The 18,288-nt window shown below is 43.8% G+C and overlaps 2 protein-coding genes across 2 annotated transcripts in view; both read right to left on the reverse strand.

Moving 5' to 3' along the window:
* Window positions 1-11,036, reverse strand: part of LOC121578461 (alpha-actinin-2) — a 52,933-nt gene extending 41,897 nt beyond the window's left edge. Inside the window, exons 1-3 of the mRNA XM_045217224.1 lie at window positions 10,615-11,036; window positions 2,551-2,665; window positions 1,003-1,122 (exon numbers count right to left, since the gene is read on the reverse strand). Coding sequence (XP_045073159.1) covers window positions 1,003-1,122; window positions 2,551-2,665; window positions 10,615-10,872 — 493 coding nt within the window. The 5' untranslated portion in view covers window positions 10,873-11,036. The remainder of the gene's footprint in view (window positions 1-1,002; window positions 1,123-2,550; window positions 2,666-10,614) is intronic.
* Window positions 11,037-16,189: 5,153 nt separating this feature from the next.
* Window positions 16,190-18,288, reverse strand: part of LOC121571917 (rho GTPase-activating protein SYDE1) — a 71,667-nt gene continuing 69,568 nt past the window's right edge. The window contains exon 10 of the mRNA XM_045217223.1: window positions 16,190-16,671. Within this exon, the coding sequence (XP_045073158.1) occupies window positions 16,196-16,671 (476 nt within the window). The 3' untranslated portion in view covers window positions 16,190-16,195. The remainder of the gene's footprint in view (window positions 16,672-18,288) is intronic.

Genomic DNA, 18,288 nt, shown 5'->3' on the forward strand with positions numbered 1-18,288 from the left:
CTTCAGCTGTGGTGAAATAGAACTATAATATACCTTCAGCTGTGGTGAAATAGAACTATAATATACCTTCAGCTGTGGTGAAATAGAACTATAATATACCTTCAGCTGGGTGAAATAGAACTATAATATACCTTCAGCTGTGGTGAAATAGAACTATAATATACCTTCAGCTGTGGTGAAATAGAACTATAATATACCTTCAGCTGTGGTGAAATAGAACTATAATATATCTTCAGCTGTGGTGAAATAGAACTATAATATACCTTCAGCTGTGGTGAAATAGACCTATAATATACCTTCAGCTGTGGTGAAATAGAACTATAATATACCTTCAGCTGTGGTGAAAGAGAACTATAATACACCTTCAGCTGTAGTGAAATAGAACTATAATATACCTTCAGCTGTGGTGAAATAGAACTATAATATGTGGTGAAATAGAACTATAATATACCTTCAGATGTGGTGAAATAGAACTATAATATACCTTCAGCTGTGGTGAAATAGAACTATAATATACCTTCAGCTGTGGTGAAATAGAACTATAATATACCTTCAGCTGTGGTGAAATAGAACTATAATACACCTTCAGCTGTAGTGAAATAGAACTATAATATACCTTCAGCTGTGGTGAAATAGAACTATAATATGTGGTGAAATAGAACTATAATATACCTTCAGCTGTGGTGAAATAGAACTATAATATACCTTCAGCTGTGGTGAAATAGAACTATAATATACCTTCAGCTGTGGTGAAATAGAACTATAATATACCTTCAGCTGTGGTGAAATAGAACTATAATATACCTTCAGCTGTGGTGAAATAGAACTATAATATACCTTCAGCTGTGGTGAAATAGAACTATAATATACCTTCAGCTGTGGTGAAATAGAACTATAATATACCTTCAGCTGTGGTGAAATAGAACTATAATATACCTTCAGCTGTGGTGAAATAGAACTATAATATACCTTCAGCTGTGGTGAAATAGAACTATAATATACCTTCAGCTCCAATGGAGACCAGCTTGACTCCTTTGCTGGTGATGTACTCCAGAGCTTTGTTGACGTTAGCTATCTTGTGGAAGCGCATCTTCCCTCTGTCTGGTTTGGGAAGTCTTTCACCTGGGGAAGAGGAGACATGTGGCTGTATTATTGAAGTCTTTCACCCGGGGAAGAGGAGACATGTGGCTGTATTATTGAAGTCTTTCACCTGGGGAAGAGGAGACATGTTAATGTATTATTGAAGTCTTTCACCTGGGGAAGAGGAGACATGTTAATGTATTATTGAAGTCTTTCACCTGGGGAAGAGGAGACATGTGGCTGTATTATTGAAGTCTTTCACCCGGGGAAGAGGAGACATGTTAATGTATTATTGAAGTCTTTCACCTGGGGAAGAGGAGACATGTTAATGTATTATTGAAGTCTTTCACCTGGGGAAGAGGAGACATGTTAATGTATTATTGAAGTATTTCACCTGGGGAAGAGGAGACATGTGGCTGTATTATTGAAGTCTTTCACCTGGGGAAGAGGAGTCATGTGGCTGTATTATTGAAGTCTTTCACCTGGGGAAGAGGAGACATGGCTGTATTATTGAAGTCTTTCACCTGGGGAAGAGGAGACATGTTAATGTATTATTGAAGTCTTTCACCTGGGGAAGAGGAGACATGTGGCTGTATTATTGAAGTCTTTCACCTGGGGATGAGGAGACATGTTAATGTATTATTGAAGTCTTTCACCTGGGGAAGAGGATACATGTGACTGTATTATTGAAGTCTTTCACCTGGGGAAGAGGAGACATGTGACTGTATTATTGAAGTCTTTCACCTGGGGAAGAGGAGACATGTGACTGTATTATTGAAGTCTTTCACCTGGGGAAGAGGAGACATGTTAATGTATTATTGAAGTCTTTCACCTGGGGAAGAGGAGACATGTTAATATATTATTGAAGTCTTTCACCTGGGGAAGAGGAGACATGTGGCTGTATTATTGAAGTCTTTCACCTGGGGAAGAGGAGACATGTTAATGTATTATTGAAGTCTTTCACCTGGGGAAGAGGAGACATGTTAATGTATTATTGAAGTCTTTCACCTGGGGAAGAGGTACATGTTAATGTATTATTGAAGTCTTTCACCTGGGGAAGAGGAGACATGTTAATGTATTATTGAAGTCTTTCACCTGGGGAAGAGGAGACATGTTAATGTATTATTGAAGTCTTTCACCTGGGGAAGAAGAGACATGTTAATGTATTATTGAAGTCTTTCACCTGGGGAAGAGGAGACATGTTAATGTATTATTGAAGTCTTTCACCTGGGGAAGAGGAGACATGTTAATGTATTATTGAAGTCTTTCACCTGGGGAAGAGGAGACATGTTAATGTATTAACGTATCAGACACACCCACAGGAACGTACACACAGATCTACACACACACACCCACAGGCACGTACACACAGATCTACACACACACACCCACATACACGTACACACAGATCTACACACACACACCCACAGGAACGTACACACAGATCTACACACAGGATGTGAGATGTACCAGAAATGACTTCCAGCAGCAGCATGAGTTTCAGTCCGTTCCTGAAGTCCTCCTCGATGTTTTCAATCCCAGTCCCAGCCTTTCTCAGGTGGGAGTTGCACCAAGCTGTAAAGGTCTGAGCACAACAGATGGTTGGCTAAACAACGGGTCCAATCAATACAGGCTAGGGCTAGTGTCTGACCCGTGCATGTTTCTTGAGTATACTCTGAAAAACAAAGCAATTTATGTCAACACTTTGCCATGTTTCAGTATACTGGGAAGGTCCTTGATTACGCAGACAGCAGGCCGTTTATTCAGACCCATGAATCAGTGGTTAGAGAGCATTATTGGGGCATCGTTTTTTTGTTTGTCATTTAGCAGACGCTCTTACCCAGAGCGACTTACAGGAGCAATTAGGGTTAAGTGCCTTGCTCAAGGGCACATCGACAGATTTTTCAACTAGTCGGCTCGGGGATTAGAACCAGCGACCTTTCGGTTACTGGCACAACGCTCTAAACCACTAAGCTACCTGCCGCCCGGAGGGTTGGCTTTGAGCTCTGGGAAGAAAAGTGCTTGGGGTTATCTTTATCCATTCTCTGTATAAAGCAGTGTTTTCCTGTTATAGCCTATAGTTATAATAGAGGGCAGAGAGAGCAGTGTTTTTCTGTTATACTCCTGAGTGGCACAGTGGTCTAAGGTGCTGCATCGCAGTGCTAACTGTGCCACTAGAGATCCTGGTTCGAATCCAGGCTCTGTCGCAGCCGGCCGCGACCGGGAGACTCATGGGCGGCGCACAATTGGCCCAGCGTCGTCCAGGGTAGGGGAGGGAATGGCCAGCAGGGATGTAGCTCAGTTGATAGAGCATGGTGTTTGCAACGCCAGGGTTGTGGGTTTGATTCCCACGGGGGGCCAGTGTAAAAAAATATGTATGTATTCACTAACTGTAAGTCGCTCTGGATAAGAGCGTCTGCTAAATGACTAAAATGTAAATGTATAGTTATAATAGAGGGGAGAGAGAGCAGTGTGTTCCTGTTATAACCTATAGTTATAATAGAGGGTAGCAGTGTTTTCCTGGAGCAGTGTGAGGCTGCTTTTAGATACTCCTGAAACGCAATACGGTCCATCCCATAACCCTCTGTCAGACTGGGCCAGGGTTGAAGGTCTTGTGCTGTGACAAGGTCTATTCTCCCCCTGGCATCTCTCTCTCCCTGCCTGTGTCCGCTGTACAGTGTATTTCACAAGGTGGTTGGATTTCAGCGCTGGCTGTAATTTATGAGTGTGATTGAGGTTGTCATTGAAGGAACACATGTTCTCCTGGTTTGATGCGACGCCACTCTGTGTGTGGTTGTTGTGAGTTGACTATCATAAATCTATTGACCCAGCTGGGAAAAAAACGCAAACAATTGTCCTTCAATCTTACATGACGGTACAGAACACATGGTTGTGAATGAGAATGCTATACTGACAACACATAATGACGAAAATACATTCATTCTATATTAAATATCAAAGAACTGAGGTTACATTAACGTGTAAAAAATTGTTTGTTTACTGATTGTCAGAGCATTTACTGTAGGGTGCAGTAACTAGTATCATCATCCTTATAGACCAGGACCTTCATAAACTCATATGTTTCCTAGTACAAGAGAAACTACCAACTGTAAATACCTACTCAGTACTGGAATAGTTTAATTAAGAGTCTATTGACGCACCCGTGCGTCAATCTAATAAAAATAAAATAAAAACTCCTGAGTGGCGCAGTGGTCTAAGGCACTACATCGCAGTGCTAACTGTGCCACTAGATCCTGGTTCGAATCCAGGCTCTGTCGCAGCCGGCCGCGACCGGGAGACCATGGGGCGGCGCACAATTGGCACAGCGTCGTCCAGGGTAGGGGAGGGAATGGCTGGCAGGGATGTAGCTCAGTTGATAGAGCATGGTGTTTGCAACGCCAGGGTTGTGGGTTCGATTCCCACGAGGGGCCAGTATAAAAAAAAAAAATATGTATTCACTAACTGTAAGTCGCTCTGGATAAGAGCGTCTGCTAAAATGTAAAAATCCCCATCAAAATCTGTCAGTTTAAGATAGAGATCTGTTTATTTTTGCATGGGCTGCGTCTCAATCCACCGCATCTGCCGATGTATCCTCATCTGTGGTGGAAGGTGGCTGAGCTTCAGCAGTGTTTATCAGACCAGGAGATATCCCGAAAATCGGTCTTCTCACGAAAACGTCCGTAGCGTCCGAACTGTTAAAGGCTACAAACTAATATGACCCCTCTATGGAAAGGGGAGACTCTCAGTACATGTTTAAAACATGGTAAGGTAAGTATGTAGGTCGTTCTGTGCCAACAAACAAAAGGGGTTAAATATGTGTCCAAAAAACTAAAATATTTGCTGATCTTTCTTATATCTCATAGGACAGACACTTTAAAAAAAAAACATTTTAGTCATTTAGCAGACGCTCTTATCCAGAGCGACTTACAGTTAGTGAGTGCATACATTTTTCATACTGCCCCCCCCCCCCCGTGGAAAACGAACCCACAACCCTGGCATTGCAAACACCATGCTCTACCAACTGAGCTACAGGGGACTCACTTCAAAACCTTATTCCTCATGATTAATTTTTTTACTGTCTGTTTTGCTATTTATGAATGTGTTATTCAATGTGTTTCCATGGGCTATGGTAGTAAAGGCCAAATTCAGTATTTTATCAAATATTATATTTTGTATTTTTTTGGGATACCTACAGAGGTGCAAAAATTCTAAATGAAATAGCTAAACGATCCATGGTATGACCATCTTAAAACAATTCTATATGTTAGCTTAGTAGAACCCCCAATATACTGTACTGTATTTGACAGTCAAGTCATATGAGTCAATGGTAGAACTATATCACCCCCTGTTGGTTGAATTGGACTACGTCACTATGGGGGCTTTCTGACAGGAGTAGTGACACCGTGGCAGACTGGGGGCTTTCTGATAGGAGTAGTGACACCGTGGCAGACTGGGGGCTTTCTGATAGGAGTAGTGACACCGTGGCAGACTGGGGGCTTTCTGATAGGAGTAGTGACACCGTGGCAGACTGGGGGCTTTCTGACAGGAGTAGTGACACCGTGGCAGACTGGGGGCTTTCTGATAGGAGTAGTGACACCGTGGCAGACTGGGGGCTTTCTGATAGGAGTAGTGACACCGTGGCAGACTGGGGGCTTTCTGATAGGAGTAGTGACACCGTGGCAGACTGGGGGCTTTCTGATAGGAGTAGTGACACCGTGGCAGACTGGGGGCTTTCTGATAGGAGTAGTGACACCGTGGCAGACTGGGGGCTTTCTGATAGGAGTAGTGACACCGTGGCAGACTGGGGGCTTTCTGACAGGAGTAGTGACACCGTGGCAGACTGGGGGCTTTCTGATAGGAGTAGTGACACCGTGGCAGACTGGGGGCTTTCTGATAGGAGTAGTGACACCGTGGCAGACTGGGGGCTTTCTGATAGGAGTAGTGACACCGTGGCAGACTGGGGGCTTTCTGATAGGAGTAGTGACACCGTGGCAGACTGGGGGCTTTCTGATAGGAGTAGTGACACCGTGGCAGACTGGGGGCTTTCTGATAGGAGTAGTGACACCGTGGCAGACTGGGGGGCTTTCTGATAGGAGTAGTGACACCGTGGCAGACTGGGGGCTTTCTGATAGGAGTAGTCACACCGTGGCAGACTGGGGGGCTTTCTGATAGGAGTAGTGACACCGTGGCAGACTGGGGGCTTTCTGATAGGAGTAGTGACACCGTGGCAGACTGGGGGCTTTCTGATAGGAGTAGTCACACCGTGGCAGACTGGGGGCTTTCTGATAGGAGTAGTGACACCGTGGCAGACTGGGGGCTTTCTGATAGGAGTAGTGACACCGTGGCAGACTGGGGGCTTTCTGATAGGAGTAGTGACACCGTGGCAGACTGGGGGCTTTCTGATAGGAGTAGTCACACCGTGGCAGACTGGGGGCTTTCTGATAGGAGTAGTCACACCGTGGCAGACTGGGGGCTTTCTGATAGGAGTAGTGACACCGTGGCAGACTGGGGGGCTTTCTGATAGGAGTAGTGACACTGTGGCAGACTGGGGGCTTTCTGATAGGAGTAGTCACACCGTGGCAGACTGGGGGGCTTTCTGATAGGAGTAGTGACACCGTGGCAGACTGGGGGCTTTCTGACAGGAGTAGTGACACCGTGGCAGACTGGGGGGCTTTCTGATAGGAGTAGTGACACCGTGGCAGACTGGGGGCTTTCTGATAGGAGTAGTCACACCGTGGCAGACTGGGGGCTTTCTGATAGGAGTAGTCACACCGTGGCAGACTGTCAAATTCATAGGAATAATAACATAAACATAATAACAAATGTTCTCATGTGTGTAAAAAAATAACATATTATCCAGAATGATGGTTGGGAATGAATGGGAAGAATAAGACCTCTCCTGGTACTAAACCGTGTCCCAAAATGACACCCTAAACATCCCCTTCTTGCCTCCTGTGGTAACCGGAGTGATGGGTTAGTTCTAGAACCAGAGTGATGGGTTAGTTCTAGAACCAGAGTGATGGGTTAGTTCTAGAACCAGAGTGATGGGTTAGTTCTAGAACCAGAGTGATGGGTTAGTTCTAGAACTGGAGTGATGGGTTAGTTCTAGAACCAGAGTGATGGGTTAGTTCTAGACCCGGAGTGATGGGTTAGTTCTAGAACCAGAGTGATAGGTTAGTTCTAGAACCGGAGTGATGGGTTAGTTCTTGAACCAGAGTGATGGGTTAGTTCTAGAACCGGAGTGATGGGTTAGTTCTAGAACCAGAGTGATGGGTTAGTTCTAGAACCAGAGTGATGGGTTAGTTCTAGAACCGGAGTGATGGGTTAGTTCTAGAACCAGAGTGATGGGTTAGTTCTAGAACCAGAGTGATGGGTTAGTTCTAGAACCAGAGTGATGGGTTAGTTCTAGAACCAGAGTGGTGGGTTAGTTCTAGAACCAGAGTGATGGGTTAGTTCTAGAACCAGAGTGGTGGGTTAGTTCTAGAACCAGAGTGATGGGTTAGTTCTAGAACCAGAGTGATGGGTTAGTTCTAGAACCAGAGTGATGGGTTAGTTCTAGAACCAGAGTGGTGGGTTAGTTCTAGAACCAGAGTGATGGGTTAGTTCTAGAACCAGAGTGATGGGTTAGTTCTAGAACCAGAGTGATGGGTTAGTTCTAGATGGAGTTGCCGATGAGGCCGTAAGGGACTCAACGCTGTAAAACAGGAAATGAAGCAGTTCAGATTTAACTTGAGAGGGAGTCCATGTGCCTAGCTTAGAGTCTGGTGAAGTTTAGAAAACCTCCTTATTAAATATAATGTTTCCATCTCACTGTCTGTCACAGCCTGGTGCGTTCAGAGGTCCAACTGGACAACACCGTATTCATTCCAATATTGTGTCTGTTATACGTTTAATGTATTATGCATCAAAGGTACAGTGATCCTAAACACAGTTGTGCTAGCAGGTGCACTTGGACTGTGTCCCAAATGGTGCCCTATTCCCTATAATAGCGCACTACGTTTGACCAGCCCTGGTCACCATAGCGACTAGGGTGCCCTTCGGGACACATATTGACTGGATGTTGCTGGGACAAAAAAGACAGTCTGCCAGAACTATCAGTCTATAAAAAGACAGTCTGCCAGAACTATCAGTCTATAAAAAGACAGTCTGCCAGAACTATCAGTCTATAAAAAGACAGTCTGCCAGAACTATCAGTCTATAAAAAAGACAGTCTGCCAGAACTATCAGTCTATAAAAAGACAGTCTGCCAGAACTATCAGTCTATAAAAAGACAGTCTGCCAGAACTATCAGTCTATAAAAAGACAGTCTGCCAGAACTATCAGTCTATAAAAAGACAGTCTGCCAGAACTATCAGTCTATAAAAAGACAGTCTGCCAGAACTATCAGTCTATAAAAAGACAGTCTGCCAGAACTATCAGTCTATATTGACAGAGCCCAGATCCTGGAATACCATGACCTGGTAATGGGGCCGTGCTATCTCCATGGTTGAAGTCCTCCAGGGGGTTGAACGTTTCTGCTCCCTGTGATCACTGCTACATTATTGTCTCCGTCTGGCAGGACCATGGGCAGGGAAGGAAGCCCTGCCGTTCATGTTTGATGTGATAGTCGTAGCCGGCCGCACCGGGAGACCAATGGGGCTGCGTACAATTGGCCCAGCGTCGTCCAGGGTAGGGGAGGGGATGGCCGGCAGGGGATGTAGCTCAGTTGGTAGAGCATGGCGTTTGCAACGCCAGGGTTGTGGGTTCGTTTCCCACGGGGGGCCAGTATGAAAATAAAAAAGAATAATGTATGCACTAACTGTAAGTCGCTCTGGATAAGAGCGTCTGCTAAATGACGTCAATGTAAATGATAGCCCATTTATGCATGGTCTCGGAAATCCCAGACCTCGGACAGCCGCAATAGGAACACTGGTACATTGTGGGAGGCAACCCGTCTGTTGAAAGACTCATTTATGAGTGATTCTAAATTGAGGGGTACAGTAGGTTGCCCCTGATATATTGACTGGTCAGTGACAGATTATTTGTATTTTATAAAAAGCTACCTGGTCTGGGTATGAATTATTGAGCAGACAAAGTATAGCCTGGTTCCAGACATGTTTGTGCTCTTGCTGTCCTTGTCAATAAAAACAGGACAAAGAGTTGTCATGACAGCACAAACAGACTGGCACTCAGGCTAGATTCAGGCACTTTCAAACAGACTGGCACTCAGGCTAGACTCAAGCACTTTCAAACAGACTGGCACTCAGGCTAGATTCAGGCACTTTCAAACAGACTGGCACTCAGGCTAGACACAGGCACTTTCAAACAGACTGGCACTCAGGCTAGATTCAGGCACTTTCAAACAGACTGGCACTCAGGCTAGATTCAGGCACTTTCAAACAGACTGGCACTCAGGCTAGACACAGGCACTTTCAAACAGACTGGCACTCAGGCTAGATTCAGGCACGTTCAAACAGACTGGCACTCAGGCTAGATTCAGGCACTTTCAAGCAGAAATGTCTCTGCTTGTGTGATCAAGGTTTCAAAATAAAAGTAAAATTAACTTGATATTGTAAAATAAATACATGTAAATACATTTGATAATGAAAATACATGAACATGGTTTGTATTGCAAAAAAAAAGCCTACATGTATAAGGTTAGTATTGATCAATACAGACACAGCCCTCCAGCCCCAAGCGAGGACCAAGGACATTGTCTGAGCCAACTCTGGATACCCCTCCAGTCCTTTAGTTATAATTAGCCCGTAGCATCCATTCTGTTCTGCTTCGGGCCAGAGGACGTCACGTCATTCTGTTACCAGACATCTGTTGACAGTTCTCATACCACACGCATCAAAGGAATGGCACTGAGAGAACTGGAGCTAAAGCTCCAGGCATGGCTATGCTGCCTGCCTGCCTGGTAGCTATTGTTGGCTATGCTGCCTGCCTGCCTGGGAGCTATTGTTGGCTATGCTGCCTGCCTGCCTGGGAGCTATTGTTGGCTATGCTGCCTGCCTGCCTGGGAGCTATTGTTGGCTATGCTGCCTGCCTGCCTGGTAGCTATTGTTGGCTATGCTGCCTGCCTGCCTGGTAGCTATTGTTGGCTATGCTGCCATGGTTGCCTGTTGCCCACTTTGCCCACATGGTGTTTTCTTCTAAGTAAAGTAATCAGTATTTCCGTCCCTATTTATTTTTATTTTTATTTTTTTTAACCTTTATTCAACTAGGCAAGTCAGTTAAGAACAAATTCTTATTTACAATGACGGCCTGCACCGGCCAAACCCTATAACAGGGCTGTCATGTAAAAACCCTGCACATTAACGATGTGGTGTTCGTTTTGACTCATTTGACTGTCAGGCAATACTTCCACAGACCTCTGCCCTCTCTTTTTAGGCCTATAATTAAAACTTCTTAAGTTCATCAGCCCTTCCACTACTGATGTGGGTTGACATGCAGTTACTTCCACAGCCTTGCCTCATGTGACTAGGCTACAGTGAACCTTCACAAATGTGGAAATGTGAATGAATAGACGGGATGAATAATGAAGTATCCAACCTTCCTCTGCTGTTTCTCCCAGGCCGGGTCCAGGAGCAGGTCTCTGTCCCATTCATCCTCCTGGATGGTGTAGTCATTACTCTGCTGCTCCTGCATCTGCATCGTGTATCCATTATTATAGTCTACTGATGTCTGCATCATCGTGCTCTGCATCAACTGGCTCTGCATCAACTGGTTCTGCATCAACTGGCTCTGCATCGACTGGCTCTGCATCGTCTGGCTCTGCATCGTCTGGCTCTGCATCGTCTGGCTCTGCATCCTGAAGCTTTAGAACAACACACCGGACTACAGGACAACAGGGGTGAACAGGAGACAAGACAAAACCCCTGTGTGAGTTTTCTTCTCCTGAAGTCGACGCTGCAGCTTGATCAGAAGATGTGTGGAGGGGTTGGAGTCACTCCCACTCTGCCCCTCTCTCTCTCTCTCTCTCTCTCTCTCTCTCTCTCTCTCTCTCTCTCTCTCTCTCTCTCTGTCTCTCTCTCTCTCTCTCTCTCTCTCTCTCTCTCTCTCTCTCTCTCTCTCTCTCTCTCTCTCTCTCTCTCTCTCTCTCTGTCTCTCTCTCTCTCTCTCTCTCTCTCTCTCTCTCTCTCTCTCTCTGTCTCTCTCTCTCTCTCTCTCTCTCTCTCTCTCTCTCTCTCTCTCTCTCTCTCTCTCTCTCTCTCTCTCTCTCTCTCTCTCTCTGTCTCTCTCTCTCTCTCTCTCTGTCTCTGTCTCTGTCTCTCTCTCTCTCTCTCTCTCTCTCTCTCTCTCTCTCTCTCTCTCTCTCTCTCTCTGTCTCTCTCTCTCTCTCTCTCTCTCTCTCTCTCTCTCTCTCTCTCTCTCTCTCTCTCTCTCTCTCTCTCTCTCTCTCTCTCTCTCTCTCTGTCTCTCTCTCTCTCTCTCTCTGTCTCTGTCTCTGTCTCTCTCTCTCTCTCTCTCTCTCTCTCTCTCTCTCTCTCTCTCTCTCTCTCTCTCTGTCTGTCTGTCTGTCTGTCTGTCTGTCTGTCCCTTGTTCCCCTTGGACTGTCCTGCTGCAGTTGTCCCGGCAGAGAATGTACCTAGCGGTTATAGTTGGGTGTCATGTGACTGTGACCAATAATAATTGCCCTCCGTTGCGTGATCATTCAGAACGAGAATCTATTACTGGTTATTCTTAGTGTTGACTGTCTAACTGAGAACATAGACTTATATATGTAGTGTTGACTGTCTGACTGAGAACATAGACTTATATATGTAGTGTTGACTGTCTGACTGAGACCATAGACTTATATATGTAGTGTTGACTGTCTAACTGAGACCATAGACTTATATACTTTGTGTTCTTGAACGTAGCCCTGTTTCTTTGTGTTCTTGAACGTAGCCCTGTTTCTTTGTGTTCTTGAACGTAGCCCTGTTTCTTTGTGTTCTTGAACGTAGCCCTGTTTCTTTGTGTTCTTGAACGTAGCCCTGTTTCTTTGTGTTCTTGAACGTAGCCCTGTTTCTTTGTGTTCTTGAACGTAGCCCTGTTTCTTTATGTTCTTGAACGTAGCCCTGTTTCTTTGTGTTCTTGAACGTAGCCCTGTTTCTTTGTGTTCTTGAACGTAGCCCTGTCTTTCATTTTTGTTCATTGATTCCACCTGTGTTAGTTACTCCCCTGGTCTCATCAGCTCCTTATTTAGTTCAGTTCTTTCTGTTTGTGCCTTGTGAGGTATTATTTGTTTTGACTCTACTAAGCCTTTTCCTAGCGCGTTTGTGAGAACCAGTTATAGCCTTCAGTCCTAGATTTTGATTCACCTGCCTGTTTTCCTACCTGCGTATGACCATTGCCTGCCTCGACCACCATTCTTGTCTTCTGCGAAGGCGGAATAAACACCTGCCCGCGCCCTGCGTGTGAATCTACACCTTTTTCTCCCTGAGTATTCATTACAAACATGAACCACACTAAATTTGGTAATGATATATTTTTAAAAAAACAAGGAAACTATTAACAACTCATTCTTTGCATGTGTAAAGCTAATGCTCAAAATCATCTTCTACTCATGAACCATATGTCAGATTCACTCCAGATTTTGTATTTACTCATTACATCAGTCTTTAATGGTTTTGAGAAACAGTTGTTGCTGCATTCAAATATGGCCACACTGTACCTATAGATGCACGTTAGCACATATGTTAATGCTAAAAAAATATCAAAATCTTCTCCTCATGAACCATAAGTCATATTGACTCCAGATTTGGTATATAAAATCGATGAATTATCCTCTAATACGTTTGAGAATGATTAGTTGCTGCATTCAAAGTCGGCCACGCTACACCACTAGATGGCACCCATATCACACCAGGACTATAAGAACCAAACTGATGGACGTGGGTCCATGACATTTAAACCTTATGCCATCAGAAAGTATTTACACCCCTTTACTTTTTCCACATTTAGCTGTGTTACAGGCTAAATTTTTTATTGATTAAATTTAGATTTTGTGTCACTGACCTACACATAATACGCCATAATGTCAAAGTGGAGTTATGTTTTTAGAAAGTTTTACAAATTAATAAAAATGGAAAAGCTGAAATGTCTTGAATCAATAAGTATTCAATCCCTTTGTTATGGTAAGCCTAAATAAGTTCAGGAGTAAAAAGTTGCTTAACAAGTCACATAATACATTGCATGTAAAATGTAAAATGTAAAAAATGAATGGACTCACTCTGTGTGCAATAATAGTATTTAACATTATTTTTGAATCACTACCTTATCTCTGTACCCCAAACATACAATTATCTGTCCCTCAGTCGAGCAGTGAATTTCAAACACAGATTAAACCACAAAGACCAAGGAGGTTTTCCAATGCCTCGCAAAGAAGGGCAGCTATTGGTAGATGGGTAAAAAAGTTATTAATTACACTTGGATCGTGTATCAATACACCCAGTCACTACAAAGACTTCCTAACTCAGTTGCCGGAGAGGAAGGAAACCGCTCAGAAACTGAAACAGTTACAGAGTTTAATGGCTGTGATAGGAGAAAACTGAGGATGGATCACAACATTGTTGTTTCTCCACAATACTAACCTAAATGACATAGTGAAATGAAGGAATCCTGTACAGAATAAAAACTTTCCAAAACATGCATCCTGTTTGCAGTAATGCACTAAAGTAAAGTGTTGTAGTGTGGTGCTGTTGCGTAGTGTAGTGCTGTAGTGTAGTGTGTAGTGTAGCGTAGTGTGTAGTGTAGTGTGTAGTGTAGTGTGTAATGTGTAGTGTAGTGTAGTGAGTTTCGTGGTATGCAGAATAAAATTGTTCTGTGTCTTATTCATTGAGAAAGATGTTTGATGCTTTAAAAGAGAAGCAGAGGGCAGCAGTTCCCCATGATAAAACAACTCCTAGTGGATGGATCCACTACAGAGGGCAGCGGTTCCCCATGATAAAACAACTCCTAGTGGATGGATCCACTACAGAGGGCAGCGGTTCCCCATGATAAAACAACTCCTAGTGGATGGATCCACTACAGAGGGCAGCAGTTCCCCATGATAAAACAACTCCTAGTGGATGGATCCACTACAGAGGGCAGCAGTTCCCCATGATAAAACAACTCCTAGTGAATGGATACACTACAGAGGGCAGCAGTTCCCCATGATAAAACAACTCCTAGTGGATGGATACACTACAGAGGGCAGCAGTTCCCCATGATAAAACAACTCCTAGTGGATGGATCCACTACAGAGGGCAGCAGTTCCCCATGATAAAACAACTCCTAGTGGATGGATCCACTACAGAGGGCAGCGGTTCCCCATGATAAAACAACTCCTAGTGGATGGATCCACTACAGAGGGCAGCGGTTCCCCATGATAAAACAACTCCTAGTGGATGGATCCACCACTACTACTAGGCCTCTCTGAGAAAGAGTATCTTGTAGAGTTAGATATGGTCATGTAAAAGCTGCTCTGGAAGACTGCTCACCCAGTGATGTGGTCGACTAGTTCGTTCCTATTGTGGATGGGAAGAATCCCATGAACTCACGCTTCACATTGAAGACAAGCTTCAAACTCATCTGTAAATATAATACTGTGCTTTATTTTTTGGGTTGATAACACTGTATGGCATACAGAATAGTGTATTTTAACACTTGGTTACGATATGCATAGGACATCAACAAAATGTAAGTGCTTATTGTAGATGTGCAATACCGTGTAATACTGTTTAGACAATAAAACAGCACAAATACAAAAACAAAACGGGAAGTTGTAACATTTTTGGAGCAAACTGCTCTGTAATATGGCTGTTTCATTCCTTCTGTGGCTTCAAAAATAACAGTTATCAAAATATGATTGTACCGTGCAAAAATATCACAATAACACAATAACATGGCTGTTTACAGCAACAATGCATAGCAGAGTATGCAGCAAAATATGAAACAATATTACAAAACATGACAAAATATGAAAAGTATTACAATATTGTTACTTAGAACAGAAGTGCAAGCCAGTTTTATAATGAGTCTTTGGTGTGTGTGTCTTGTGGAATTCAGCTGAAAGGTTTGTGCTCGTGTCTAAATCCAACTCAGTTCATTAATTCACATTCTCCCGAGTGGCGCAGTGGTCCAAGAGATCCTGGTTCGAATCCAGGCTCTGTCGTAGCCGGCCGCGACCGGGAGACCCATGGGGCGGTGCACAATTGGCCCAGCGTCGTCCCGGGGGTAGGGGGAGGGAATGGCTGGCAGGGGATGTAGCTCAGTTGGTAGAGCATGGTGTTTGCAACGCCAGGGTTGTGGGTTCGTTTACCACGGGGGGGCCAGTATAAAAAATAATGTGTGCACTCACTAACTGTAAGTTGCTCTGGATAAGAGCGTCTGCTAAATGACTAAAATGTAAATGTAAGATCAACCTGGAATCTGACTAACGGACATATTAACACTTTAACTAACATATTTTGACATCTCATCAAATTTCATTGAATATACATTTTCAATGCATTATTTGTCCAAACTTATTATAGATCTATCATAATTTAGATCTATCCTTCACTGGAATTTAGAGAATAAATCATTGGAATTACATCAACAAATCCTTCTAAAAAATATATGGACTTCTTCAAAATGGGAGAAATAAATAAAAAAAATTTTTTGGCACAAACATTTGACTGAAAACATAACAGAGCAAACTGACAGGCGAGCGTTACAGCCTTACATGGCATAGAAACTAGGATTTTACAAACAATGAATTGTCAAGGATTTTTGTTTTTTAGAACTTTACTGGTCGATGTCTCTACAAATAAGGTGTCCTTGTGTTATCCAAGAATAGAATGTTATCACTTGTTTGTAGAAGAACCAGCATTTGGAATAAGAAAACACCGGGAATTAAGCATTTTAAACATATTGGAACATTTAAATACACTTCAACATTACTGAAGCAAATACCATTGCTTGTCGTCTTTCTTTGGTCATTTCCTAATAAAGACTAGAATTTCCTGACCTTCAATAATACTATGTCTCCTCTCCTCTCCTCTCCTCTCCTCTCCTCTCCTCTCCTCTCCTCTCCTCTCCTCTCCTCTCCTCTCCCCTCCCCTCCCCTCCCCTCCCCTCCCCTCTCCTCTCCTCTCCTCTCTCTCCCCCCCCCCCCTCCCCTCTTTCTCAGAGACAGATTTTGATCTGTTTGGACAGCTCTCTCTCCAGGTCTGATATCAGCGTATCAAAGTCTTTGAGACTCAGTCTGCAGGTAAACGGGGCGTCAAAGTCCAGGACTAAGTCCTCAACGTACTGAGTCCACTCCGCCGTCTTCTCCTCCCTGTCTTCCTCCTCTTCATCACTGTCGCTCCCCGCCACCTCATCGTAGTCCGCTTCCCCTCCAGACAGGAAGTCCCGCCCACACACGCTCCAGTCGCCAGCATACCGGTTACAGGGTGGGCTCTCCAGTCGGCCCCGCCCACGTCGCGACACCACGCCCACTTCGTCCCCCGGTAGGTCCAGACGCAGGGACAGGCCACGCTGGCAGCGCCGCGGCAGGGGGTTATGGGGCATGGGGCTGGGAGGGGAAGGAGGCACGTCTGAACCGGAGGAGGGCTGGAGGAGGGTGGGAGAGTCAGGGTCGTCGTTCCCTCCAGTAGGAACTAAGGAAGGGGAAGCAAACAGAGGAAAGGTTTTAAAGACAGAGATTACATGTTCTAAACACATCCTACTGATGCAAATCAAATACACTACCAGTTTGGACACGAGCAGGTGTCCACATACTTTTGGTATCACTACCATAATATATATATATAATACAGTATCATTACCATAATATATATATATTATACAGTATCACTACCATAATATATATATATAATACAGTATCATTACCATAATACATATATATTATACAGTATCACTACCATAATATATATATATAATACGGTATCATTACCATAATATATATATATTATACAGTATCACTACCATAATATATATATATATATATATAATACAGTATCATTACCATAATATATACAGTGAGCTCCATAATTCACTGGACAGTGACCATTCTTTTGTTATTTTGGTTCTGTACTCTAGCACTTTGAGTTTGAAAGGATACAATGACAATGAGGGTGAAGTGCAGACTGTCAGCTTTAATTTGAGGGTATTTTCATACATATCGGATGAACCGTTTACGAATTATAGAAGCTTTTGTACATGGTCCCCCCCATTTTCGGGCATCAAAAATCATTGGACAGTTTAACATAATGTAGAATAAAGTAATCATTGTTAATATTTGGTCGCATATCCTTTGCATGCAATGACTGCTTGAAGTCTGCGATGCATTGACATCACCAGACGCTGGGTATCTTCCCTGGTGATGCTCTGCCAGGCCTGTACTGCAGCCATCTTCAGTTCCTGCTTATTTTGGGGACTTATTGCCTTCAGTCTCCTCTTCAGCATGTAAAATGCATGTTCAATTGGATTCAGATCCGGTGATTGACTCGGCCAGTCAAGGATTTTCCACTTTTTGGCCATCAAAAACCCCTTTGTTGCTCTAGCAGTATGTTTAGGGTCATTGTCTTGTTGCATGATGAAGTGCCGTCCAATGAGTTTGGAGGCATTTGGTTTTATCTGAGCAGATAAAATATTTCTATAGACTTCAGAATTCATTGTTCTACTTCTGTCTGCAGTCACATCATCGATGAAGACAAGTGAGCCTGTTCCACTGGCAGCCATACAGGCCCAAGCCATAACACCCCCTCCACCATGTTTCACGGATGAGGTGGTATGCTTTGGATCATGGGCATTTCTTTTTTTCTCCACACTTTCCTCTTTCCATCACTCTGGTACATGTTAATCTTTGTCTCATCTGTCCACAATACTTTTTTCCAGAACTCTTGGGGCTCTTTTAGGTGCTTTTTAGCAAACTGTAATCTCGCCTTTCTGTTCTTCAGGCTTATCAGTGGTTTGCATCTTGTAGTGTACCCTCTGTAGTCCTGCTGGTGTAGTCTTCTACGTATGGTAGACTTTGACACATCTACACCTGCATCCAGGAGAGTGTTTTTGATCTGTTGGGCTGTTGTCAGGGGGGTTTTCTTCACCATAGAGAGTATTCTCCGGTCATCCACTACAGTGGTCTTCCTCGGTCTACCGGGTCTTTTGACATAATTGAGTTCACCGGTAGTTTTTTTCTTGTTAATGATGAACCAAACTGTTGACTTGGGCATGGCCAGGGTTTTTTGCAATGTTCCTGATTGATTGATTTCCAT

Source organism: Coregonus clupeaformis, unplaced genomic scaffold, assembly GCF_020615455.1.
Source record: "Coregonus clupeaformis isolate EN_2021a unplaced genomic scaffold, ASM2061545v1 scaf0971, whole genome shotgun sequence".
NCBI classification, from domain to species: domain Eukaryota; kingdom Metazoa; phylum Chordata; class Actinopteri; order Salmoniformes; family Salmonidae; genus Coregonus; species Coregonus clupeaformis.